Genomic DNA, 25,398 nt, shown 5'->3' with positions numbered 1-25,398 from the left:
ACAGTGATACATAAGAACAAGGGGCGATGATAAATAGGAACAAGGGGTGACGAATTGCAATACTTGCCTTACAGCCGCCTGGGGAGGGCTAGTGGCCATGGGGCTGGAGGGTGACCATGAGGCTGGGGCTTTTTCCAGCTCCCAGCGCCGGCCGAGGCGGACCCGGGTCTCGAACCCGCGTCCCGGGGAGTTGCCGCTCCCCGCCCCGCCCCGCCCACGTGGTGCGGGGTCCCGGTGCCGTTGCGCATGCGCGGCGGGGGCGGGGCGGGGCCGTGCGGCGGGGGTGACTTTGAGGCATGGCGCAGGCGGCGCAGCGCCTCGGGCAGCGCCTGGCGGCCCGCGGCCCGCAGCTCCTCAGCGGTGAGACCGGGAGGGACCGGGGGGGGACGGAGGGGACCGGGAGGGATTGGGGGAGACCGGGGGGGGACCGGGGGAGAAGCGGGGGGGGGCCGGGAGCCGAGCCTGACGCCGCCCGTGCTGCCCCGGCCTCCCCCCCCCAGCTGCCGTGGCGTACTCCAAGCCTCGCCTGGCCACGTTCTGGTACTACGCCAAGGTGGAGCTGGCGCCGCCGACCCCCGGAGAGATCCCCAAGGCCATCGACAGCATGAAGGGGCTGGTCAGGAGCTTCCAGAGCGGCCGCCTGGCGCAGATCACCGTCAAGGTAAACCCCCGGGGGTACCCGGGCCTTATCAGGCCATCCCCAGCCCTTATCAGCCCCATCCCCGGCCCAGACCTCACCGGGCTGCTCCCGGCGCTGTGTGCGTTCACTCACAGGCAGCTCTCGGTCTGGGGTCTCCTTCGCGTGCCCTTGCAGATCCAGAGGTTTCTCCTCGTGGTCGCCTCTGCCGCTGTCTGTCTGCCACCCGTGTTTCTGAATGTGACCTTTGAGTCTGTTAATTGCTGGTGCACGCCTAGCGTTGCTAGCAGTAAGGCATCAAACTCTTTTATCCACTCTCTCTGATATCTGTTAAGAGCGTTTCGAGCTGTATTTAACTCCCAGAGCATTACGTTATGGTGAGGCTTCAGATCTGTTCCGAACAGTTCTGGTTAGGCTTAAATTAGAGCAAAGACAGCGCCTGCCCTGGGGTGATGCTTGCAGAGATAGTGTTTTATGGCTAGGAGAGGTGAGCTGTAACGTGTGTGGCTCGTGCTGTCCTTGAGGGGTTCCTGCTCTAGCTGGACAGTCTCTAGTCCTGCTTATCTCATTAATCCTTGGTGCTGCAGTCTGAGACATGCTGCTCTCTGTTTCCAGCACGCTACAAGCACACGAAGGCGCTGTCTCAGTGCCCGTGTGTCCACCAGGGAGCTGAGACTGCATTTGGGTCTTCCCAGTCTGGCAGCTGAGCCAAAATCCTGCATTTTGGCTGTGTGGGTGTTCTTATCTGTCACGTGCTCCCCAAACCAGGAACAGATCTTTAATCGGTGTTAAAATCTGATCAATGGGGTGACTTGAGGGCAAGAGGGAACAAGTCAGACAGCACAAGTAAATTTGCCATCTCTCTGGAGAATCCCTGCTGCTTTAGATGAGGTTCTGGATAATGCTTGGGATCTCTCTGGCAAACTAAGGCTCGTGTTATTCGTTGCGACTGTTTTATCTTATTCTCCTTGTCAGCTTATTTTCCTTGTGTCAGTTTCTGCTGTTAAACTGGGCCCTCTGCTGCACATCTTGACATATTCTTTTCTTCTCTCAGCCACCTACCCATGGACCTTTCCCTTTGTTTCTCCTCAGTCCTTCTGAAGAGCCATCCCGTTGCGTCAGTGCTCTGATTTCTTTCTGAGGCTCTTCTGCCCCATTTTACCTGTTCCCTGCAGCAAAGCTTGATCAGACAAGCTTCCTATCTCCTCCTCCTGCACCCTTTGTGGAATTCAGCGTGCTAAATGATCTCATCTGGACAGAGAATTTCTGTTGTCAGCCTCCTCTGTGAGGGAACACTGTAAGAATCACGTCCAGTGCTGTGATACAGTCTCTTTAAACCTCACACGTGCAGTTCACAAATATATTTGGTGTATCAATAAAATCTTCAGCTTGCTCAGAGACACTGCTGGCTGTCGCTGCACCCCTGCCCAAGTAGCACCACTCGAGATCAGCCATCCCTGTGGTGCACCAGCCCATCCCTGAAGCCACGAGTAGTGGCTGAGCCTGAAGATGAAAAGGCCCTGGCAAGTGCTTGTGTAGCCTTATGTACATAGGCTCCCTTTGCCCAGGAGGAAGCTTTTTCCACACCCACAATTAAGACTGGACTCGTGCCTGATGAATTTCTGGTATTCCTCTCCATAGCCCTGTGAATTCAAATGCATTTAAACAACCTTGTCTTGCATATGAGCATCTTTCTGACTGTACTGAGCTCTTGTCTGGGTGACCAGCACGTAGCAATGAATCTGTAGTTGTGGAGCACGCCTCTTGTGGAGTGTTCCTTGTCTCAGTGCCCTTCTGTGCAGATTAGTTGGAAAGGGAGTTGAAGAATGCTGCTGTTACAGAGGAAGTAGCACAGCTGAGGTCAGTATTTACTTGCTAGGAAAGGAAGAGACAGGGGTGTTCTTCACAAACCTCCCAGCTTTCTGTCTTTATGATACTGTTCCCCTGTTGACTTCCAAAAAAATGATATATACAAAAATTTATCTTTTTCTGGGTAAGCTGAGGGATAGAATAGTTCTGCTGCCTCTTCAGGCTCTGACAATGGTAATCTGTGAGCCACAGATACTCAGCGCACAGAGCAGTATTTTCCAAGACCTGGCTTCACTACTGGCGTGCTAGCTTGATGTGCTTTGCTCGTGCCATGAAAACAAGTGAGCTGCTGTCAGTAATACTTGAAGTTCAAGGAATTTGAGTCGGGAGTTGGAAGTGTTACACTACTTGAGCTTTGTCTCACCTCTTCCACGTCTCGAACACAGCTGTTCTGTCGCCCCTTCTGGGCCCTCCATTATCTGCTCAAGTGAAGAGAGTGAGGTGACGGAGCTGTAGGTAACAGCTGTGTCCAGCCAAAGCTGGACGGAGAGACACATGTCATCAGTCCAACACATTGCTTGGCCTTGAAATTAGATTTATTTCCTGCAGATACGGTTTTAGAAATTATCTTCTTAAAGGGCTCTAAAAACACAAATGCCAACTGAGGCTGTATTTACCATTTTAGAGCCCTTGTAACAATGTGGCCTGTTGAGGTGTGGGTGACCATAACAAACACTAACTTGCACATCTGTTTTTTGCTTAAACTGTTGTCTTGCGAATTGGGTGACCACTTCGCTAGTCATGCATGGAGTTTGGTTACAGGAGCAAGAAAGGCAGCCGTTGCAGGAGCAAATGTTCTAAACTGTGTTGTGTTTTTTTTTTTTTTTCTTCTTTCAGGAAGCACTGAGGAACGGTTTGGTGGCCACAGAGGTGCTGATGTGGTTTTACATTGGTGAGATCATAGGCAAACGGGGCCTGATTGGATACAACGTCTGAAGACTCATCCTCAGTTACGCTGTTTGCTGCTGTGGCCCTGAGCCTGTTAGAGCATCTACATAAATAAAGCCAGGAGCTGATGTAGAATTGTTGTGGTCTTTTTGTGGTGGTTGGGACGTGAGCCTGTCTCTGATCTGGCAGCGTCACCAGTGGTGGAGAACGGCTTCTCTAACGCGTAGCTGCCTGAAGGGCAGCCCCCTCTGCACATCAGCACATGCTGGTAATGTGACTCCCTGTCCTCTGCCCCTTCTCCAAAACATGAAACGGTGTTAAAGCTGGCTTTGGTCAGCACTGCTGCTCATCGTGATTCCTGTCCTAGTTCTTTGGGTAACTTCCATGTGACTTCAGCTACGGCGTTATGGAAGTCTGGAGAGAAAACATTTCAAACTGACCACACAAATGCTTACACTTGTTTCTGAATATATGTAACACCAGGGAGTGGGAACCTAAAAGGAATCGTAGTATTTTAAGGTATCAAAAGATGTCTTGGTGCTGTGTATGTCACATGGTCTAGTGCATTGTTTTGCATGGTTCTGGTTTGTGGTGAAACGTGTGGAAGCCTTCAAAGGTGAGCAGGCTGTACGTGTCAGCTCACAGCCGCCTAAAAGTGTGAGCTGTCCAGATGTTCACAAACTTGCTCAGTTTCAAACAACTTCTGTAGAACTATATAGAGCAACTTGGTAAGTTTAACTGCATCACATCACGGTCCTCTTCTCAAGGTTTTCAGAAAATAATCTGCAAAAGGTCTCTGAAGCTGGCTATCTCATTTGAATGCGGCTTAACTGACTTATTGACTTAGAAAATGGTCTCATCAATATTGCTGCTTGGTGCTACTGCCTTTATACTGCTTACAGGCCCAGGGAAGGCAGAGTTTACTTTTCTGCCTGCAGCTGAGATGATTTTCCCAACACTTCAGGCCAGTAAGAACCCAGAGCCTGGGGGTGCCCTGAGGAAAGGGAACAGGAGAGCCTTTGGGGATGTGCAGCACTGCTGCCACAGGCAGCTTCAGAGCCAGCCAGCTGTGTACCTGTAGCAAGCAGCTGCATAGCTCAGGCCACAAGCTGAGGCAGCACAGGACCTATTCCACTTGGAGTCTAAGACATTTGGAGCCCTTTTTATGCAGTTTGCCAGGTGCTTTGTGGCTGAAATCCTCACCACCTGTGACCAAGGTACCAGTCACCTCGACGTGACGGATGAGGAAACAAAGGCTAAAAGAACTTGAGGGCTTCCACAGGTGAGTGCAGCAGGAGCTGGGCTTCCACGCTCCTGTCCAGGCTACCCTGCTTCGAGCAAGGCACAGCACTCACAGAAGCATGGCTCCGCAGCTCTCCTGCCTCCTGTCCCCCACTGCTCTGCTCTCAGTGTCCAGGTATGCTGCAGGGAAACGTGGTGAATCCCCAGTGTGGCTGTACAGGGTGGGTCTGACATGTTCAAGGAGCCTGTTACACGGATAAGGTGTGGTTAATGTGAAGGAAGGGGCTCATTTCTTCTGCCTCTGAATGACAGCCCCGTGACTTGTCTATCATTTGTTTCCTATCCCCATCAGCCAGCTGTGAGGGGGACCTGTTGGGCCTCCTGGGGGGGGCTGCAGCACACCCACTACTGAGGGATGTGTCAAATTTGGGATTAAAAGTGTGACTGTGAGCTGCAGGTTTCATCAAGGAGCCTACCTGAAAGCAAGTCTGCAAGATCCTGTCCCACTCAGAGCCTGGCATGCCTGTGCCTCTCCTTCCTCCCCAGGGTGTGCTGCTCTCCCCAGCTTGCAGGCACTCACACGCAGCCCCAATTTGACAGCAGCGGGCCCTGCGCTGCAGCTCGCACACCAGTGCTGGGCTGCAGGGGCTGTCACATCCCTTCACTTGCAACATCGGCTTAAACGTGACTGGTAAAGGATGAGAGGGCTTGGAACCACTCCAGTCCCCTTCACGCTCCCTGGCGAGACAGCACCCGTCTTATTTTAATAGACATCTTCCTCCTCCCTGGCAGTCCTGACGAGCACCCACCCCTCTGCTCCCACAGCAGCTCCGCAGCCACGCACCCAGCGTGAAACAAACAGCACGGGCAGCTCTGCTGAGCGGGGCAGCTACTGTCCGCCGGCTCTGGCAGCCGGGGGAGCCCCCTGGGGCCCGAACCTTCCCCTCAGGCAGCAGGTAGGCCGCGGGGGCCCGCACCGACGGCTGCTCGTTGCTGAGGCGGCGGCGGGAGGCGCTCGGGGCCGGGCCTGCTCGCACCTACCTGCGGGGCCGGGCCGGGGATGGGCCGGGGGTGCCCTTTGAGGCCCGGGGCCGGTCCCCGGAGCTGGGCAGGGCTCGTTTCTGCCTCGTTTATGCCCCACGAGCGGTCCCGGGCGGCGGCGGCGGCGCCTCACGGCCCGCGCCTCGCGTCACGGCGGGCGGCCGCCGCGCTATGCAGGGCGGGGGGCCGCGCCGGGGGCCGCGCCCGGGACCCTGGATATCGCCCGGCGTTCTGCAGGCCCGGCGGCGGGCGGGCGCGGCTTAGGCGCGTTCCGGGGCGGCGGCGCGGCGGAGCCCCGCAAGCTGAATGCCGGCCTCCCTTATGCAGGCCCCGCGCGGGCCGGCGGAGCGCTATGCAGGGCGCGGGGCGCGGCCCGGCCCCGCTCTCTGGCTCGTCGCCTCACAGTAAAGATGGCGCACAGCGGTCGGTGGCGCTTCCCTGCCCGGCCCGGCAGCGGCGGCTGGGGCCGCCGGGGGCTGGGGGGCTCCCGGCTGCGGGTCCCGGCCGTGCGCAGCCTGCGAGCCGCCGAAGCGGCGGCGGCGGCGACGGGCGAGGGAGGGGAGCGCGGCGGCGGCGGCCCGGGCTCCGGCGGGGCGGCGGGAAGCGGGGGAGGCGGGGCAGCGGCGCCGGGCTCCGGCGGCGGCGGCGGCGGCGGCGGCGGCTCCGGGGGCCCCGCGGCCGGGCTGGGACCGGGCTTCGACGCGGCGCTGCAGGTCTCGGCCGCCATCGGCATCAACCTGAGGCGCTTCCGCGCGGCCTGCGGGGCCGAGGCGGGCAGCGGAGAGGTGAGCGGGGCCGGGAGGGAGGGAAGGGAAAGGAAACGAAGGGAAGGGAAACGAAGGGAAGGGAGAGGAGGGCGCGGCGCGGCCCGGAGCGCGGGGCCCGCTCCGCCACAGCCCCGCTCCGCCCCGCTCCGGGCACACCCCCCCCTTGGCCGCGCGGCCCCCTCCGGACACACCTACCGCTGCCACCGCTCCGTGCCGTGCCTGTGGAGTGCACAAAGGGGCCGGGAGCCCGCCGGGGGGGGTGGTGAGGAGGTGGGGGGGGGGGTGGCGGGCACCCAGCCCCCAGCGCCCCCCCCCCCCCTTCTCCTCGTCCTCCTCCTCCTCCTCCTCCTCCGCCGCCCTCCTCCGCGGTCCCTCCCCGCGCACGCGACTTGCCGCCGGTGTCCTCCCCACCGACATCGCCTCCTCCATCAGCCGCCTGGCGACGAGGCCGGGAGGGGGGCGAGGCTCGGAGGCAGCCCCAGGAGGGTGAGGGGGGAGAGGGGGGCGAGGGGCTGCTCTGCTCCTCCCGGCAACGGGAAGAACGGGGGTGGGGGGGTGAGGAGAGCCCCGGGTGTTGCGCGGCACCTGCGCCCCCCCCCCCCCTTCCACCACCACCACCCCCGGAAGGATGCTCCGAGGGCTCCGCCCCGGCCTCCACCGGGAGCAGACGGAGCCCGGAGGGGGGCCCCGGGGGGTGGCAGCCACCGGGGCTGCGAGCTCGGGCCCTCCCGGTGCTCCCCAGCCCTCCCCGTGCTCCCCCTCGCCGCCCCAGGATGCGCGTTTCGCCCTGCTGCCGCTTTGGGGTTTTGTTTTCCTCCCCTTTTTTTTTTTTTTTTTTTTAATTTTTTAATTTTTTTTTTTTTTAAATTTTTCTGAGCCGTTCTCCTTCCTGCCTTCGTTTTCGAAGCCTTCCTCGAGCAGGCGGGCAGGCAGGCAGAGCAGGAGTAACGCCAGCCCACCCGCTGCCAGAGCAGGGCAGACATGATGGGGCCGTGCTGCTCTCGCTACGCGCTGCAGCGCTCCCGGCCCGCGCTTCTCCTTTCACAGCGCTTGCCAGCCGGGTCCTTGCTCTGGCAGGAAGATCCTCCGGTTCCTTTGTACGAGGAAAGGGCTTTTGGTGCTGAAAGGCTCCTTCTGCCTCCGCTTTAAAGGCGGACTGTCAGGTGCAGAGCGTGCGAGGCTGTGCTTTGTGGATCTGTCGCCCTTTTAAGAAGCAGTTGCTTTCCTTTTTCATCGCTGATGATATTGGAGGTTATGAAGGCATGTACAGGAATATTGTTTACTTCTGGGCTTGTTTTCGGTGCTTTTTGGTAGGTAAGGTGAAGTGGAGCTCAGCTGAGCTCAAGCATCTCCGAGCTGCAGAGTTGCTGGTCCAGCAGCAGTGATGCTTGGGGGGGGCTGGATTTACAAACTTAGAGCTGATCTGGGAACGCTGCTAACTTAATGAACGTGGTAGTTACAGCTTCAGCTCGGGCTGCCTGCTAGCATCCCTTTTGTTTAATACAAACACCTTGAAGATGGTTGTTTGCTGTATTTGTAAACTGCTCTGCTTGTAATAGCCAAGGTTGAATGGGATTTGCTGTGCCTGGTTGAAAGAAGTTAGTGTCTCTCGAGGTAGTTCAGTGGCAGCAATGACTGAAACCTCGCTAATGCATCTGACCACAGAGTTAACAGCTTGAAAAGGTTGTGTTTGGGTTTTTGTCCTTTTTTGGTGTTTTTTGTTTGTTTTTTTTTGGGGGGGGGTCAGCAACCTGTTGTGTTTCTTTTCTTTCCTTTTTTTTTGGATGACACAATCTTTCTTTATTATTTTATTGTTGTTGCTCCCATTGCATTTGCCTGAAAGCATGCCTTTGCATCTCAAAAGTCAAAGGCATCTTTGAAAGATCTGTGGCAGTTTTGCTTTTAGGGCATCTTTGCTTCAAAATAGCTGAAATACGTTCTTGGCACCAGCAGCTAATGAAGGAAATATCTCTTGGATCTGAAGATCTTTTTAGGTTTTCTATTTAGCTATTAAAACCTGTCAAATATTATATACAGCGGGAAATAAGCTCAGTGGCTGGTTGTCTGTAGGTTGATGCCGATCTCACTGCTCATGGGCAGGGAAGGAGCAGACCCAGCATCCCTTGTCCTGCTGTGAAGTTGCAGTTTCCTCGTGTTGGGGTGGACCAGGAGCAGCTGCTCTTGAGCACTGGGGGGTCTCGTTGGCTCAATTTTCCCATTGCTGATACAGGAATGTTTGGTTCCTTCTCTGATGCTCTAGAAACCAGGTATTTAAGCGGTAGGAGCAGGGGATGTGCAAAGAGCCCTGGTACAACTGGGGACTGAGTGTGCAGGTACCACCTGCAGCCCTTGAGGAGCGGGTGGCTGCATGGTCACCAAAGGAACGTGGAGGAAGCTGTGTTGTGTTTCACATATATGTTCTGCCACCTTTTGGGGTGGTTGGTTTGTTCCCGAGTGGCACGTTGCATCCTGGCCCTGCCTATCTGCTGGAATTGTGCATTAACAGAAGAATCTGGTGGGATATAACAGAAGAGTAGAAGTCAAGAGCGAGTATTTCACTCAGTCTTTCTCTCGTCTCCCTGGACGTTTTGCAGAATGTAGTGGGCTTGATTTCCAATATAGAAGTATCTGAATTTGGGGATGTCGCTGCATATCCCCCAGATTTTTGATGATTTTGTACAAATACTTCTGTTTTAGTTCAGTTTTTCACTGAGTTATCTCGAAACCAGCTAGCGTTAAGGGAGCAGCACTATGGTGTTTGATTTTGGCATGGCAGGAGCCGGCGGGGGGGGATTTTGTGCTTAGTTAAACTATAACTGCTTGAGAACAGCAGCACTGGTACGGTGTTATCCTTCTGCGTGATGGGAGTGATGCCTAAGCGATAAGGGGAATTTGATGGTGTTTTCCTGACTTGTCGTGTGCATTTTGTGACAAGGGAAGTCTGTGGAGGTGCTGTCTGCCTGGTGCAGTTGTCATTTCAGAGCTCCCTGCCCGTCCCGGCAGTCTCACTGGAGCTTTGGCAGGGTTATCGTGCTGTCAGGTGTGCGGTGACACTTCCCCTCAGAAACCTGCGTCAGGCCACAAGTCAGCACCGAGCTGCAGAGCCTTGGGGGCTGACGTGCCATACAGCAGCACTGACAGCATCCCTCATAGCACTGCTGCCATTGCCCATGGACCAGGCTCCTTTACGAAGCAGCTCTTAGCCCTGGATGTTCGCTGGTGGCCGCCTTGTTTGGAAACAGCACCAGTTCCACGTGCTGGGAGGAGTGGCTGCCGCCTCCCTGCCTCGCTTAACGCCGGAGCTGAGCGTGGAGATGAGTTATTTTTCACGTGGGCATTAAAATTCTGCCTGCCTCGGAATTCCCTTTCCTAATTTGATGTTGAGTGGTCGCTGCAAAGCCGCCTGGGTGTTTGAGCTGTGAAGTGAGGATCAAGGTGGTGTCACTCCTCGCAGCAGGTAAGGCAGCCTCGGATGGAGCAGCAGTGCACACCCACCCCTTTGCTCCAGGGGCTTTTGGACATTGCTCTGCCTTCAACTGGAAAATTCACAGGGCAGATTCTTGCAGGATTATGTTGCACTGCCCTTCTGTTATTGTTGTTATTAGTGGTGGTGGTGTTATTATTATTATTTATTGTAATCAGAGTGCCATACTACAGATCTTACTGCATCACATGTGGTGGAAATGAAAAAAAGTCTTTGTGTCTCGGTCAGTTGTTCATCCTTCAGCTTGCTCAGCTGGCTTTCAAGTTCTTCCCTGTGGAGGCTGCATCCTCATCCTCATCCTCCTGACGGGCTGAGTGCACGGGAGCAGTGCTGCTGGCTTCCATGAGCAGGCAGGGAATGTAAAGTTGGATTTACCCGAGTAAAATGCATGCAGCACCTCCTGCAAGGCACCCCCATCTCCTCCCTGGGCCGAGGGTTGATTGGGAAGGGGCAGGCAAAGGGGCTCAGCGGGGAGATGCTGCACCTGGCTGCTGTGTTCAGCACTGGGGGCCACTGAGTGAAGGACAAGTGGGATGCTTCTTGGGCAGCTGCATGCTTTGAGCTAGGTGGTCGTGCTGCACAAGCCCCTGAGGCTTTTCCCTCGCTGCATTTCACTGTGTGTGGAAGTTGTCAGGGTTCAGCCCCGTGCACAGCAGCGGGTGAGTTCCCAGGCATCAAGCTAGGGATGCTGCAAAAGGGATCACAAAAGAAGTGATCTTTTTTTCAATGTGATGTGAACTTTTTTTCGTTGAAACGAGCCAGAAAACGTAGCCCAGCCTTTGAGATACTTCAGTAATCCAAAGTTTGCTGTTGTTGAAGCTGTTTGTGCATGTGTGAGATGTTTCCAGGCACTAGTTGGTGGCAGTAGTGGTACTGGAAGCTCACTGCAAGCAAAACAGGAGCATTTCTCAGGCGCTTTGAAACGCGTTCCTGTTGTGGAAGTGGAAATGAGAATTGTTTGTGTGGAGAGCCCGAACTGATGAAGCCAGGATGTGCAACACGTGGCCTGCCGGTGTGAGTGAGTCCTCTCTGCTGTCTGGGAACGGTGCTGTGCCGCCAGGAATCGCTGCTGAAGCCTCTCCCTGAGCTACCGGAGGATTCTGCCTCCCACTGGAGCTCCAAGTGCCCCCGGTGCTCGTCCCAGGGGCTGCTGTCTGCTGACCCCCAAGGATGCCTGTTCCCCCCAGCACAGCCCGGTGGGTGTTGTGGTTCCTGCCAGCAGCTCGTCTCCTTCCGAGAAGCTGAGGTGCTGCGTAACTGGGGCCGAAATCAAAAGGGTGAATAGGAAGAGAAAGCAGTGACTTGATCAATGCTTCCTTTAAAATGAACTAAACCTTTGTGAGAGCCGTTTGGGCCAGGCCGTTAGGTGGATCAGGACACCGGCACCGGGGGGCAGTTTGGCATCTGGGGCCAGACTTTCCCCTGGGACCTTTAATCAGAAATCCTTATCAAAGCAGTTTTGTTCAAGGGTTGTGGTAGATTGTGTTGAGATAGAGATTCACTTGGGAGTTCTCAGTTCTTGCAGTAAGCAGGGGACTTCAGGAGAAGCCTTTGTTGGCCTGCTCAGAGCTCTAGGCTGCTGCGGGGATGGATGCAGGAGCTCTGCTGACCGCCAGGAGCTGGCCCCTGCCTGCTCAGCGAGGCTTGGTGCCTTGCCCGAGAGGCGAGCCTTGCCTTGATTTATAATCCCCAGCGACCTTTTGGTGCTGCATTATTCTTTCCCAGGTAAATGAGGTCATGTTCAAACCCATGATGGTTTTTAATCACTCTCCATCTGTCGTGCTTTACGGCGACTTCTGGAAAAACTGGAGTGCCCGTTCCTGCTTCGTTTGCCCCAGAACTGAATTTTGACTTCGGACCGGCCGACGGGGTGGCTGAGCCTTGCCCGTGCGTGCTGGTTTTGGGGCCTTCTCACTCGCTCATCGTTCTGCCAAGCTACGAGGACAGTGATACAGGCAGGAGCAGCACAGAACAAACCTGAATGACGTACAGGGCTGGCTGCTTCTCACTGGAAATGAAGCCAAAGGAATTCATTTTTTAAATCTATTTATTTATCGATCTGTTCATCAATCCCATTGGAAAAGTAAGTTAACAGAGTCATGGGATGGCTGGAGTTGGAAGGGACCCGCAGTGATCAGCTTGAGAATAATGCAGGTTCCAGCTGTGGGGTAGGGCGTACAGCTGGCAAAATAGAGCAGGTTGGTTTAATAGCCTCAGACAAAATAATAGGATCACAGATTATTATTTTTCTTTTTACAAAGGCATTTCTGACAGCTACTGTAACGTAACGGCAGGTGCAGTTCAGGACTCTTGGACAGCTCTTTTATCTTATTGCTGGGAGCTAACACCTCTGCAACTTTGTTACTGCAAGAGAGGTTGGTTTTAATTGCAAGCTTGTAAAAGTTTTGTGTATGTAAGGCGGTGACAAACTTTCTTCCCATGTTAGGGCTCTAGTGCCACCACCGACGGAAACCTGAAGCAGAGGGGTTGCCCTCAGTGCTTGGAGCTGTGTCCCTTGGTGCTCCGTAGCAGGCAGGTCACACACGGCTCCACTAAGGCTGGTTTTATAGAACGGCTTTTTCCAGTTTCAGCAGTGTTTTGTGTCTGATCACGACGTGGTTCTCGCTGTTCTTTAAAAGCTGCAAGTTTTAAGTGCCCAGAGACTGCGTTTAATGTTAGGGGCATCTCCGTTTTTGCTGCCTGAGGTTTGCAGTAGTTCACCACCAGCAGATGTCATACACACGGAGGTCGAGTGCCACTAACTGGTCTTGGAGCGAGGTATTATTTTAATTGAAGTTAAACTTGCCTCTCTCAGCAGGGATAGGCAAGTTATTCGGTCTTGCAAAGTCTTTGCATCTGTTACTCTTCTGGGGAAAAACACCAATATATATCCACGGATACATGGTGTCGTGTATTTTAAACGGTCTGTTGGAGATGTGATGAGAGCAGATCTGCCTTTGCTGACGAGGCTGGAGCTGCAGAGGTGAGGGGTGAGTTCCTGCAGAGGTGAGGGTCGGTTCCTGTAGACATGTGCCTTCCTTCCCCCCGCAGCACCGTGCATCTGGAACCAGGGCTGCTCAGCACCATTCCCATGCAGACAGTGAATGAAGCATTGGGGGGTGTTTAATTGGAGCTGAGCCTTCAAACTGAATTGTTCCATGGCAAGAAATCGTTGCTATCTTTTCCACCAAGTGGCCTATAGGATCAGTAGTTATTGTTAGCCTTCCTCTCAGCAAGGAGATGCATTTTCTTTACATTTAAGTTTGGCTCTGTGAAGAGCACTCTGCTCCAGAGCCTGTAGCTGGCTGCTTGTTTCTCATACTTCCTCCCTAGCTCGAGTGCGTGTCTGTCTTAGTCCGTGAGGAGGCAGATAAGGTTTCAGGCGAGCAGGATGCAAACAGGTAAAATACAGAGCAGGCCAGGTAGGTGCACAGCGAGCGCTGCTGGCTGGGGGTGGGAGCGGGTGGTGGAGCAGTGCCGGTGGCTGGGACTTGGTGGCAGAAAGAGCACTGCAGGCAGCATGGAGCATCGCTGGGTACTCTGCTGAGAAACAGGAGGACAAGGAAGAAATAATATAAAGATTTCATAGTGGGAGCGAGAGTTAATTTAACAGAGATGTCAGAGGAAGAAAAGAAGGAGGGTGAAACCCATCACAAGGTCAGGAACGGGGTGCCGATGGCTGAACTCTGAAGGGAGGATGGTGTGGCACGGAGGGCAGGGACTGAACCAGGATTTCAGAGATCTGCAGCTCGGTCTCCTGGAGCAGCACTGCTCTTGGGCAGCTCAGCACTGCCGTGCAGCACACTCCCTGCCCTGACGTCTGCAGTTAGAGCTGAGGTATTCTTCCCAGCTCTTGTTCAGGAGGCTGTTGCTTTAACAACCTCCTGCTTGTGGCATTAAATTCTGTTTTCCTGGGGAAAGCGTGCTCATACACACACAAGTAAGCGTTATTTGTATGAAGATTTGGCCTTTCCCCATGCCTAAGATGCACGATGTGCACGTTGTGTCTCTGAGAGCTCTGCAGGTACCCCTCTTGGTAGCCTAATGCGGAAAAAATCGCTCCGGGTGGGCGGCCGTTCCCGATACCCTTCTGAACCTCTCCGTGCCCACGCAGCCTGCGGCTTCTCCGCCTGCCTTCTCTGCCTCGCTGTGGAGAGCGTTTCAGCCTGATATCTCAGCAAGCAGCATCCCCTCTGCTGGCGCCAGGCCCCTTCCCCGGCCGCAGCCCTGCGCACGCTGTTTACATCTCGCCGCGCGCCCACGTGCTGTGGGAGCGGCGCTGGGCGTGCGGCGTGGAGCATGCGCTTGGCAGCCTTCAGCCACGGCTCCCTTCTCAGCCGGGTGTTACAGGCGGCGTGCAGCCGAGCCGTGGCACCTCCAGAGCAGAGCAGGGAGCCGCTTCCGAGCACGCAGCCGGGGCGTGCGGCGCTTGAAAGGAGCGAGCAACGAGTGGCGTGGCCGGCCTCCGAGGAGAGAGGGGATTTAAGAAAGGAGGACGTAGCTGCTTGAGGTGAAAGTGCATCAGGAAACCTGGGTTGGCATGAAAATGGATTGTCGCAGGGTTTGGTGGCGCGGCATGAGGTTTTACGCTTCTGCATGCTCCCTGGAAAAAATGGCTTAGTCTGCACAGAGCGCCCTTAGCATCAAATTGGAGTATTGATGGGCTTTGCTGCATCAAAAAATGTCATTTCATAAATCAGCTGTCACTTCAAAAATCGACGTTTTCTAGCCTGAGTTTGTTTCCTAGCTGTGTTGCGCCTCAGGTCGGTGTTCCTTTGTTCGTAACCTGCACCTGGCCTTCTTACAGTGCTTGTTGTAGTGGTTTTATTCCCGAGTCTTCACAATTTCTGTCATCTCTGTCAGGTTAAAAAAACCTTTAAAATAGAAGGAAGAGGCCCCAAAACTGTACGCTTCCTTGCAGAGGCTGTGAGCACTGCTGTTGGCTCTGGGAGCAGGGGCAAGGCCTGCAGGGAGAGGCTGCAGGGAGCAGAGGCCCTGCCGAACCTCCGGGGCACTCGGGCTTACTTAGAGACCTCGGCTGCTGCTGGGCCTCCTCCGGTCTCTTAAATGAGTTTGGAAGAAGTTATTCTACAGTGGTACTACAAAAATAAACACGGAGATGTGTGCTGGCTGTTTGCTTGTTTAGCTCAAGTAGCTCCTTAGGGTACTTTGACCGCTAGCCCATGGAGTGATCTGTTCTTGGTGCTTTGACACAAGCAGCAGATTTGAGGCGTTAAAGGATTGTTTTCATAGGAACTTGTCCTCTCCCCATAACTCCTCCTCATCATCTAGTTGTAAGCTATAACTGCTTTGTTTATATATACAAATACATACATATTGATCTATCTATAAAGAAAAGTGGTATTTCCTTTTTAGCAATTGTTTGCTTGAAGAACAAATGTGGGTACGTTACCTGGGGAGAGAAAATCTTCTAGCATCTCTTCATGCCTTGATAACGGTTAAGTGTGTTTAAATGTTAATATCCACATCCTTCAATTTCCATCTATTTCTCTGTTGCAGGATGAACAGTTCCTAGGTTTTGGTTCAGATGAAGAAGTCAAAGTACAAAGTCCCACCAGGTCCCCCACAGGTATGTGCATGCAGCAGGAACGGATGTTGTCTGAGTGTGCTGCTTTGTGGTGGTTTTGTCGTGTCTTTCCTGTTTGTTGTTTCAAATCTCTTCCACCATCAAGGCCATAACCACACTTTGGATTCAGCTTAGCTTTGGATGCTGTCATTGTGGTGTTCTTAGATCTGATCTGTTGCGGAACAGGGAAACGTTGAGTAAAAGAGTTATACTGATGAAATTGGTATCTGAAACCTGAAGTCAGTGTTTTAAAGAGGCAGCTATCTTAATGGTTAGGATCTAGTTTCAGGAATGTGTTCAGCTATGGGTAGACAGAAGTAGTCACGAGGTGCAAAAGTAAACATTTCTTTACAAAATTCCATTTAAGATGCAGTTGGAACAATTTAATCTTAAGAAACAGTAATAAAAAATCCCATGTAGAACATTTTAATATTTTTCAATAAACTCATCTCCTGTAACTGGAACTTTCAACTATATATTTTTTTTAACAAAACAAATACAGAACGCTTAAGGATAAGCTATAGTTCTTGTATTTTTATTTTTTTTTCAAGAAACTTTATAAATGTAGGATCAAAGCATGACGGGATGCACACAAACGAGTTTGGTTTTGATTTAGATTCTTGTCAATAAATGCTCTCACCACAATACTCTACTTGGTTTGGCCTTGCCAGCAAGTTCTGTTGTGGAAAGCCATACTAATAGGGTGTTTCAGATGAAGAATGAAGTACATTGTCAGAGCTGTGTGAAGACCCAGAACTGGAATAGCTGGGTTGGTGGGTATGGAGTGAAATGCATTGGTAGAGGTGAGTAATCAAGGCATGCACATCTGCTTGATCCTTCCAACTGCAGTCCTGAATGCTAAATGTATTTCAGAACTAAAACCATTTTTTAGTAAGATACCTTACATCAGCTTCCCCCTGTATGTTGTTCTTGCCTTACTGACGTATCCATTAGATGGATGGCACTAGTGAAGAGGGACTTCTTTTTTCTCCTTTCAACTGTGATCCGTTTTGTGTTGTTTAAAATAATTTTTAGTGCACTTGAAACATTACAAATCTGCTTATGAATTACCGTTCTCTTTTGCCATTGTATTGATGGTGGTTTTGTGCAATGGAATATATGGTCCTTGTAGAAAGGCAAGCTTGAATTTTAAAAAAAATTATCTAAATCTCCTTTTTTTATGAGAAGAGGCTTGTGAAGGAGGTCTTTACATGGATTGATCAATTTTTTGTTTGTTGATGAACTGAAAAGTTTTTGGCAATTTCTGTGAGTCGTGATTTATGCGGAGTAAATACTTGTGTGACCTGGATAAAGCTGAGCCAACACTTAGAGAAATAAATTTAACGTGTCCTCTCCATTCTCTACTTCCCTCATAGTTAAATCTAGTCCACGAAAACCTCGTGGGAGGCCCCGGAGCAGTTCTGACCGAAGTTCAGCTGTACTATCAGACTCTTCATCAGTGTGTTCCCCTTCAAGCAAGTCTGAAACCACACCCATGGAGAAAGTAAAGAAGAAGGAATTGAAAAGTGGGGAAAAAAGACGAGGAAGACCTCCAACACTTACTAGTGTGAAGTTCAAATTGTCACAAGTCAAAGGCACATCAGATATTCAGAAGGGAAGCAAAGAAGAAAAAGAGAGTCTGAAAAAGATCAAAAGGTCGCCATCCACTACGTTTCAGCAAGCAACTAAAATTAAGAAATTAAGAACTAGTAAACTCTCTCCACTGAAATCTAAATTTAAGCCTGGGGCAAAACTTCAGATCGGGAGGAAAAGCGTTCAGATTGTGCGCAGGAGAGGGAGGCCACCATCTTCTGAACGTTTAAAGACTTCCTCAACCTTAGTCATAAATTCGCAGCTGGAGAAACCCCAAAGGATACGTAAAGAGAAGGATGGCACGCCACCTCTCACAAAGGAAGAAAAGACTGCTGTCAGACAGAGTCCGCGCAGGATTAAGCCTGTTAGGATTATACCTTCTACAAAAAGGACGGATGCAACAATTGCTAAGCAACTCTTGCAGAGGGCTAAGAAGGGGGCGCAAAAAAAGATTGAGAAAGAAGCAGCCAAACTGCAGGGCAGAAAGGGGAGAACCCAGCTTAAAAATATCCGACAGTTCATTATGCCGGTCGTAAGCGCTATCTCTTCACGGATTATTAAAACGCCCAAACGGTTCATTGAAGATGAAGACTATGACCCTCCTATTAAAATATCCAGACTAGAATCCACACCAAACAGCAGGTTCAGCGCTACTTCTTGCGGATCCAGTGAAAAATCCAGTGCTGCTTCTCAGCATTCATCTCAGATGTCTTCAGATTCCTCGCGGTCCAGCAGCCCTAGCGTTGATACATCTACAGACTCTCAGGCTTCTGAGGAGATGCAGACGCTTTCTGAGGAACGCAGTAATACTCCAGAAGTTCACACACCTCTGCCTGTTTCCCAGTCCCCTGAGAACGATAACAGCGATAGGAGAAACAGAAGGTTTTCGATAACGGAAAGAAGTTTTGGCCAGAGGACTGCTAAAAAACTCTCAGCCTTGCCAAGTGTGCCGCAGCAGCAGTCGTCGTCCTCTCCTCCTCCCCCTCTGCTCACTCCTCCCCCACCACTACAGCCCGCTTCCAGCATCTCAGACCGTACTCCTTGGCTCATGCCTCCTACCATACCGTTAGCCTCCCCCTTTCTTCCTACGTCTGCTGCACCAATGCAAGAGAAACGGAAATCAATTCTGCGAGAGCCAACGTTTAGGTGGACTTCTCTAAAGCATTCCAGGTCAGAACCACAGTACTTCTCATCAGCAAAGTATGCCAAAGAGGGGCTTATTCGCAAACCAATATTTGATAACTTCAGACCCCCACCACTAACACCGGAGGATGTTGGCTTTGCATCTGGCTTCTCAACACCAGGTGCTACAGCTCCAGCACGGCTGTTTTCTCTTCATTCTGGAACAAGATTTGATATGCACAAGAGAAGTCCTCTGCTGAGAGCTCCGAGATTCACTCCAAGCGAGGCCCACTCCAGAATCTTTGAATCTGTAACTTTGCCCTCGTCGGTTGGTCGAACCACTACAGGAACCGCTGCAACAGGTGTCTCTTCTAGGAAACGAAAGAGAAAAGTGTTTAGCCCTATCCGCTCAGAACCCAGATCTCCTTCGCACTCCATGAGGACAAGAAGTGGGAGACTTAGTACCTCTGACCTGACAACTCTCACCCCACAGTCTTCTGTATCTTCCTCATTAACTAGCATTTCTGTTAGTTCTCTTGCCACTAGTGCCTTAAATTCAACTTTTACTTTTCCTTCCCATTCCCTAACGCAGTCTGGGGAATCAGCAGAAAGAAGCCAGAGACAAAGGAAGCAGACTAGCACTCCAGCAGAGCCTTTCTCATCTAGTAGTCCTGCTCCTCTCTTTCCTTGGTTCACTCCAAGTCCCCAGACAGAGAGAGGCAGAAACAAAGACAGGGCGACAGAGGAACTGTCCAAAGATAAAGACGCTGATAAAAGTGTGGAGAAGGACAAGAGCAGAGAGAAAGACAGAGAGAGAGAGAAGGAGAACAAACGGGAGTCAAGGAAAGAGAAAAGGAGAAAAGGGTCAGAAATTCAGAGTAGCTCTGCTTTGTTTCCTGTAGGTAAAATGCCCAAAGAAAAAGTTGTCAGTGAAGATGTTGCAGCATCATCTTCTGCAAAAAAAACTGCCGGGCGGAGGAAGTCTACAGCAATAGATCCCGTGGCAGATGTTTCTACTGCTGCTCTGGTAGATACAACAGCCATCAAAACCAAAACATCCAAGAAAGGTAGAGGGGGGTTGGACAAATCAGATCTGGACCTCAGCCCCACTGTGCCATCTTTGGAGAAAGAAAAAGCTCTGCGTCTCTCTACTCCTTCATCAAGCACTGTTAAACATTCCGCTTCCTCCATCAGCTCTATGTTGGCTCAAGCAGACAAACTGCCGATGACTGACAAAAGGGTAGCCAGTCTTCTGAAAAAAGCAAAAGCCCAGCTGTACAAGATTGAGAAGAGCAAGTCCCTCAAACAAGCAGATCAGCCAAAAGCACAGGTATTTTTTTCCCTTTTTTTTTTTTTTCTTTATTCACTTTGAATTTGCACTGATAGTCACAAGTATCTTTCATATCGTGAATGTGAAGAGTTAATGTGCCAAGCTAAGTAGCCATTAGTGCAACAGATGGTAAATGATACAAAAATGAGAAGGCATGGGCAGAAGTTGAGGGGGAGAGAAAGCTACTGTTCAAGGGGGAGCTGCGTGCATTTTTAGAGAACAGTGCAGTGGAACTGTTTATTCGGTTTCTCTGTGTAAATCTAAGCAAAGTAAGCAGCGAGGGTAATAGGCATTTTTAAAAGCATGGTTCTAGCAAACTGCTATAGTCTTTCTAAAGATGAGTTGATCTTGGTCTCTCTCTCTCTTTTAACTTTACCCTATGATGATCTGATCTGTTACTTATGGGAAGGAGTAAAATCCCTTGGGGTTTTGCATCTGCTTGGCGGACTGCTTCCTACTGCTGGCTTCTCTTCCCTCTCCCCATTTCCCCCACCCCAAAACCACTGTCTTCTGCAGTCCTTTTTAGCTGTCGGAAAGGTAGATGTTTTCTGATAGAAACACACTTTCAGAGAGGATTTTCTTTGTTCGTTTTCCCAGATAATGTTAGTGTTGAAAATAAGTGCATATTTTAAATAAAGAATTCTTAAGCTTTTGTCCCCGGAAAGAATAAATGTGTGCTTCTGTATGCCTCACATGTTTATACTAAGAAGCCCAAGCCCTTGCAGTTAAGTCTTTGGGTGGAATTCTTTATTAGGAAATACGTCAGAATCCTATGTTAAAAATGTGGAAAATGGTACTAAAATGCTGCATTTCTTTTATCACCTCAGTAAACTCTATCCCCTCATCTTAAAGGTTTGCTGCTACAAAATCGATCTGACAGATCAGTTAATGCTCAATGTTAGTCTGTTTACCCTAATTCCAGTCAACTCTGAATTTCTGATGTCAGTGCCCTAATAACGTACAGCCTCATGAGTGAGTTCACTGTCCAGTAACAGGTAGAAACTTACCTTGTAATTCCAAACGAGTAAAACTTCTTGTCCTTTTGAGGTTATCCTCCCTTGGATATCCAAGGCTTAGAAGGCTGATAGTCTTTACTTTTATCCTGACCCTTACAAAATGCAAGCGGAGTTATAATTTAACTCTTTTTAGGTTATTTAGAAGTTTTTGTACGTGGCCCGGTCTCGTTTTTGTACCTCTCTTAGGAATACTGTCTGTTTTCTGAAATCTAGGGACAAGAGAGTGATTCATCAGAAACGTCAGTCCGAGGACCACGAATAAAACATGTTTGCAGGAGAGCAGCTGTTGCACTGGGTCGTAAGCGAGCCGTGTTTCCTGACGACATGCCCACTCTGAGTGCCTTACCATGGGAAGAGCGAGAGAAGATACTGTCTTCCATGGGGAATGACGGTAGGTGAAGACTTCCAGTTTTCACTTGTGGATTCACAGAAGGTCTGCTTTGTTGACTACTTGGATTAGTGGCATCTCTAATAAATATGGCTACATCTGAACCTGTAAAGATGAGGACATCGAGCAATGAACAGGGGATAGTATATTAACTTACACTTAATAGAATAAATTCCATGAGCTCATTAGATGCTTCTGAAACGTTGTATGACTTCAGTGAATTCACATTAGATTTTTTACTTTTTTTGACAGATAAGTCATCAATAGCCGGCTCAGAAGAGGCAGAACCTCTTGCTCCACCTATCAAACCGATTAAGCCGGTAACCAGAAACAAGACACAGCAAGAACCACCAGTGAAGAAGGGGCGACGGTCAAGGCGCTGTGGGCAGTGTTCAGGCTGCCAGGTTCCAGAGGACTGTGGTGTCTGTACTAACTGCCTGGACAAGCCCAAGTTTGGTGGGCGTAATATAAAGAAGCAGTGCTGCAAGTAAGTTTGTGCATGTGAGAAATTCTTCAGCTAATTCCTATGCAGAGTAGGATGAGCGCATCCACATTCTGAGGTAGGAAACAACAGATTTAACCCTCTCGTGCAGGCCTGGAATGAATTTGGCCTGGGCTGAGGGTGGATCACAGTAAAAAGCAATTAAAAGCAATTTAATTTAGGAGAGTATATCTAGAATCAAGGTGTGCTTTTTATGACCTTCTTTTTCTGAAGTTCACTTGTAACTTATTCTCCCCACTTTGAAGAACCTGACATAGCACTGAAAACCAGCTGGAATGAGACATGAGAAAAATAGGAGTTGAACATTTAAAAACTTGATTACACCAAATCTATCCCACTCCATATAAGCAGAGCAACTATTTTTTTGGCTGAAATGACCTCATTGTGGATTACATAAAAACTACTGTTGAAAGAGTTTGATGTGGTTTTGGAGTTATAAGAAGTATCCAGATATTATTTAAATGCCAATACCGAAGAAATTGAATTGATAAGGGATTTATTAGCGAATCAGTTATTACATAAGCAGCTTTATTAACCGCAAAATTGTGTTGAGAGTTCAGAAAACAACATGGAAAATACAGGATAATAATATTCTTTTAAATATTATTTAATATTATTAATATTCCCTCTGAAAAAGGGAAAAATAATTTGAAGAAAGGGAGTGTATTGATGATAGCTTAAAAAAAAAAAATTGAATATTTATGGCATTCTCTCTGTTTGCATTTTTCTTCCAATATGTGATTACACAACATATTCTTTCTTTGTAGGATGAGGAAATGTCAGAATCTACAGTGGATGCCTTCTAAAGCATATCTCCAGAAGCAAGCTAAAGGTAGGCTGAAAGATTTGGCTCAAGTGTAGGATAAGAAAGAAATTTTCATACCTTAAATTGCTTTTTATGCTGTCATTGCAACTACACTGAGCTATGAAAGTTTAGTCTGAAATTAAATGTTAACAGGGAACCTGTCTGTTCTGCTGTTGTCACATGAAAGTTGTAGGAGAAACGTGAGTACAGACAGCGTCCGTAATCCATAACTGTCTTTTTCAGCACTAGAATTGTAGTTTCTCCTCCCTTTTGTAGGGAACTGCTGCGGATAGCTGATCAGTCTCCCCTCAGCACTTCAGGTGAACCAATTCTCAGATATTTCTGTTTCTGAATGACATGGGGGCTGATAAATCTCTTGGCACTTCCTTGTCTCTGACATCAGGCTTAAGTGAGCCACCGTATGTATTTTGCTAAACCCCTGCATCCTGGGACTGGACCTCTGGAGGTCTGCATGTTAGTGTGACAGTGGCCAGGTGGCTGTCTTGAATTCCCTAAACTTTTCTATGCTAAGTCTGCTTTCTCTTTTGCACAGTTAAGCTGTGAAGCTGCATTACCACATAAGTACTTTGCTTACCAGTCTGTCAGGATAGAGGCCCACAGTATTAGAACACAGGTTGTAATATAAGACAAGTACATTAATTTTACTGACAGTTTTTTTGGATGAGTACAGTTATTTCTTCAATTGAATGAAGAAACAAAATGTTTGTTTCCTAATCTTAAAAGTGCAGTGAACTATTTGAAGTTGCGCAGTTGTAGCTGCTTTAATCTATTGATGCTTTTTCTTCGTAGCTGCAAAAAAGAAAGAGAAGAAATCCAAGACGAATGAAAAGAAAGAAAGCCATTCTGGAAAGAACCAATTGGACTCTGGACAGAAACAAACTCCTCCAACTATTTTATCAAGAGAAGACAATGCCATAAAGAAGAGCAGTGAACCTGCTCGTAAGCCAGTTGAGGAGAAACACGAGGATGGGAATTCCTCTACTCCTCTGTTGGAGCCCAAACAGGTCCCTGCACCTGGTGCCAGAAAGACTGGCAAACAAACATCTCAGCCAGTACAGCTCCCTCCTCAGCCTCCAAGCTCAGGACCTTTGAAAAAAGAAGCTCCTAAACTTACCACTTCTGAGCCTAAGAAAAAGCAGACTCCACAGCCAGAAATAGGTAAATGGGACTGTTTATCTTCAATATGTTTGAGTCATGTTAAGTAACAGTAGTAATACTGCTAAAATCTGTTGGATTTTAAAACTGATAAATGCTTTATAACCTGGTGAAATTAAAGCAAATTATTTTGGGAATTTTGCTTAGAACTGGCTTTCTTTTATTGTACTGCATTATATATTGGGACGGGAAGAAAGATGAACACCCTTAATGTGATTTTTAGTCATTTAGTCTTGGCAACCTTGAAGTATATTTTCAATGCTGTGAAGTTTACTGACTGTTTACAGTCTGAATGTGAAACAAGAATGTATTTTTTTTCTACTACAAAAACATAAACTACTATTGCACATAGTACAGAACAGCATGGAAAGTGAACAAAAAGGCAGCTCCAGGACTTCTCTTGCTTTACACCTGGAACACTTCAGACTTTTAGCAGAGCAAGTTCAACTGGCCACACCTTGCAGAGACTGCCCCACTCATAGTTGGTGACCAGCAATAACGATGGAAAAATTCCAGTCTAAAATTCATCTCTCATTACACAGCTGACTTTTTCCCTTTTCTTCTCCACAGGTTGCTGTTAGTTACTTGAAATACTCATAATTTTTCCCCCCCTTCCTAGGCACAGAACAAAACAAACAGAAAAAAATTGCTCCCCGTCCAACTTTCCCTGTGAAACAGAAACCAAAAGAAAAGGTGAATACTGCTTTTTGTACACAGTCAATAAATTTTGAGAACCTGAATCTTTTGTCTATCTAGAAAGTAAAACTGTATTACATAACCCTTTTGCTTTTTACTTAAAATATCTATAGGAATTCAGTTCTGTCGCTTTTCCTTGGGATGCTGATTTAAGACTGATCTAGCTTGACTCCTAACGCTACTCAAGATCTTTTGTGGTATTTAAAAAGAAAGACATTTTCAATCCTATCAAAGAGGAACATGTAGACTCCTGTGATTTGAGCAAGTTATACAGACGTTAGGCTTTACCTTATGTCAGTATGTGGGTACAAAATTACCTGCCACATGTCTATATCCAGCTTAGGAGTTAATTTGTTCTAAGACTTGTATGTTGTGGAGTGAAGGCCAGGTTGTCCATTAAAAAATAAATAAATAAAGAACTACCTTTGTCTTAGAAACAACTTCATTATGGAAAAAAATAGTTCATATATTTAAATCTCAGAGATAAATGTATAGGTAGGTACAACTTATACCCAGAGTTGCCCTACTGCAGCAAATTAAAAAAACAGCACTGATAATATAGAGAATAACACGATGCTAGGGGAAAATGCAGCAAATTGAATTAGAAATGTATTTGTGTGTGGAATGCTCTTAAAACTGATTGCAAAATGGTTACTTTCTTGCAATTCATTAATTTTGTGATGGTTTGGTTGTGGGTTTTTGTTGTTCTTGGTTTGGGGTGTTTTGTTTTGTTGTATATGAATTATGTGTAGTGTTTAATGTAAATACTGTTTAAGCTTTAATGTTTGGGGTTGGGATTAATGCAGGCTCCTTTACTTGACTAGGAAAAGCCCCCTCCTATAAGCAAGCCAGAAAGCAGCACGCTGAATTTGCTCAGTACTCTGACTAATGGGAGCAGTTCCAAGCAAAAGCCACCTACAGATGGAGTCCACAGAATCCGAGTGGATTTCAAGGTAGAGGACAAAATGTTTTAAGTATTTGAATATTAACTGACTCTAAACACTGGAAGTAGAGTCCCTCAAGAATGCTGACAGTGACTTCTAAGTTTGTATGTCTGGTCCCATTCAGTGAGAATTGTAAATAGGAACCTTTCTGACATGAATGACTTTTAGAAGTTTGTTATGCCTTTTTTTTTCTTATAATTAGAGTACTGGATGAAGAGAGACTTTAAAGCTTTAAACCTTATCCCTCAATGTGAGGATGAGCAAGAATTTGAGGTTTATGAAGAATTATTCCATTAAGATGGAACTATAAA

General features: G+C 49.0%; 2 protein-coding genes across 2 annotated transcripts in view; both read left to right on the top strand.

Annotated features, from left to right (window-relative positions):
* Positions 1-264: 264 nt before the first annotated feature.
* ATP5MG (ATP synthase membrane subunit g) lies at positions 265-3,529 on the top strand. Its single transcript, XM_032201852.1, has 3 exons — positions 265-360; positions 501-661; positions 3,344-3,529. The coding sequence occupies exons 1-3, from the start codon at positions 297-299 to the stop codon at positions 3,440-3,442; spliced, it is 324 nt and encodes a 107-aa protein (XP_032057743.1). The 5' UTR covers positions 265-296; the 3' UTR covers positions 3,443-3,529.
* A 2,558-nt stretch (positions 3,530-6,087) lies between these two features.
* The window catches only part of KMT2A (lysine methyltransferase 2A), a 45,053-nt gene continuing 25,742 nt past the window's right edge, over positions 6,088-25,398 (top strand). Inside the window, exons 1-9 of the mRNA XM_032201784.1 lie at positions 6,088-6,462; positions 15,449-15,518; positions 16,892-19,560; positions 20,790-20,967; positions 21,217-21,451; positions 22,234-22,298; positions 23,082-23,450; positions 24,067-24,140; positions 24,968-25,096. Coding sequence (XP_032057675.1) covers positions 6,088-6,462; positions 15,449-15,518; positions 16,892-19,560; positions 20,790-20,967; positions 21,217-21,451; positions 22,234-22,298; positions 23,082-23,450; positions 24,067-24,140; positions 24,968-25,096 — 4,164 coding nt within the window. The remainder of the gene's footprint in view (positions 6,463-15,448; positions 15,519-16,891; positions 19,561-20,789; positions 20,968-21,216; positions 21,452-22,233; positions 22,299-23,081; positions 23,451-24,066; positions 24,141-24,967; positions 25,097-25,398) is intronic.

Source organism: Aythya fuligula, chromosome 22 (assembly GCF_009819795.1).
Source record: "Aythya fuligula isolate bAytFul2 chromosome 22, bAytFul2.pri, whole genome shotgun sequence".
Lineage (NCBI taxonomy): Eukaryota > Metazoa > Chordata > Aves > Anseriformes > Anatidae > Aythya > Aythya fuligula.
The sequence above is the reverse complement of the archived record's forward strand: the minus strand, read 5'-3'. Positions and strand labels throughout refer to the sequence as shown.

Bases quoted from the DNA above. Each gene is read 5' to 3' on its own strand.
- ATP5MG (XM_032201852.1), top strand. From the start codon at position 297: ATGGCGCAGGCGGCGCAGCGCCTCGGGCAGCGCCTGGCGGCCCGCGGC. The intron at 361-500 runs GTGAGACCGGGA...TCCCCCCCCCAG, and splicing joins CGGCCCGCAGCTCCTCAGCG to CTGCCGTGGCGTACTCCAAG. The intron at 662-3,343 runs GTAAACCCCCGG...TTCTTCTTTCAG, and splicing joins TGGCGCAGATCACCGTCAAG to GAAGCACTGAGGAACGGTTT.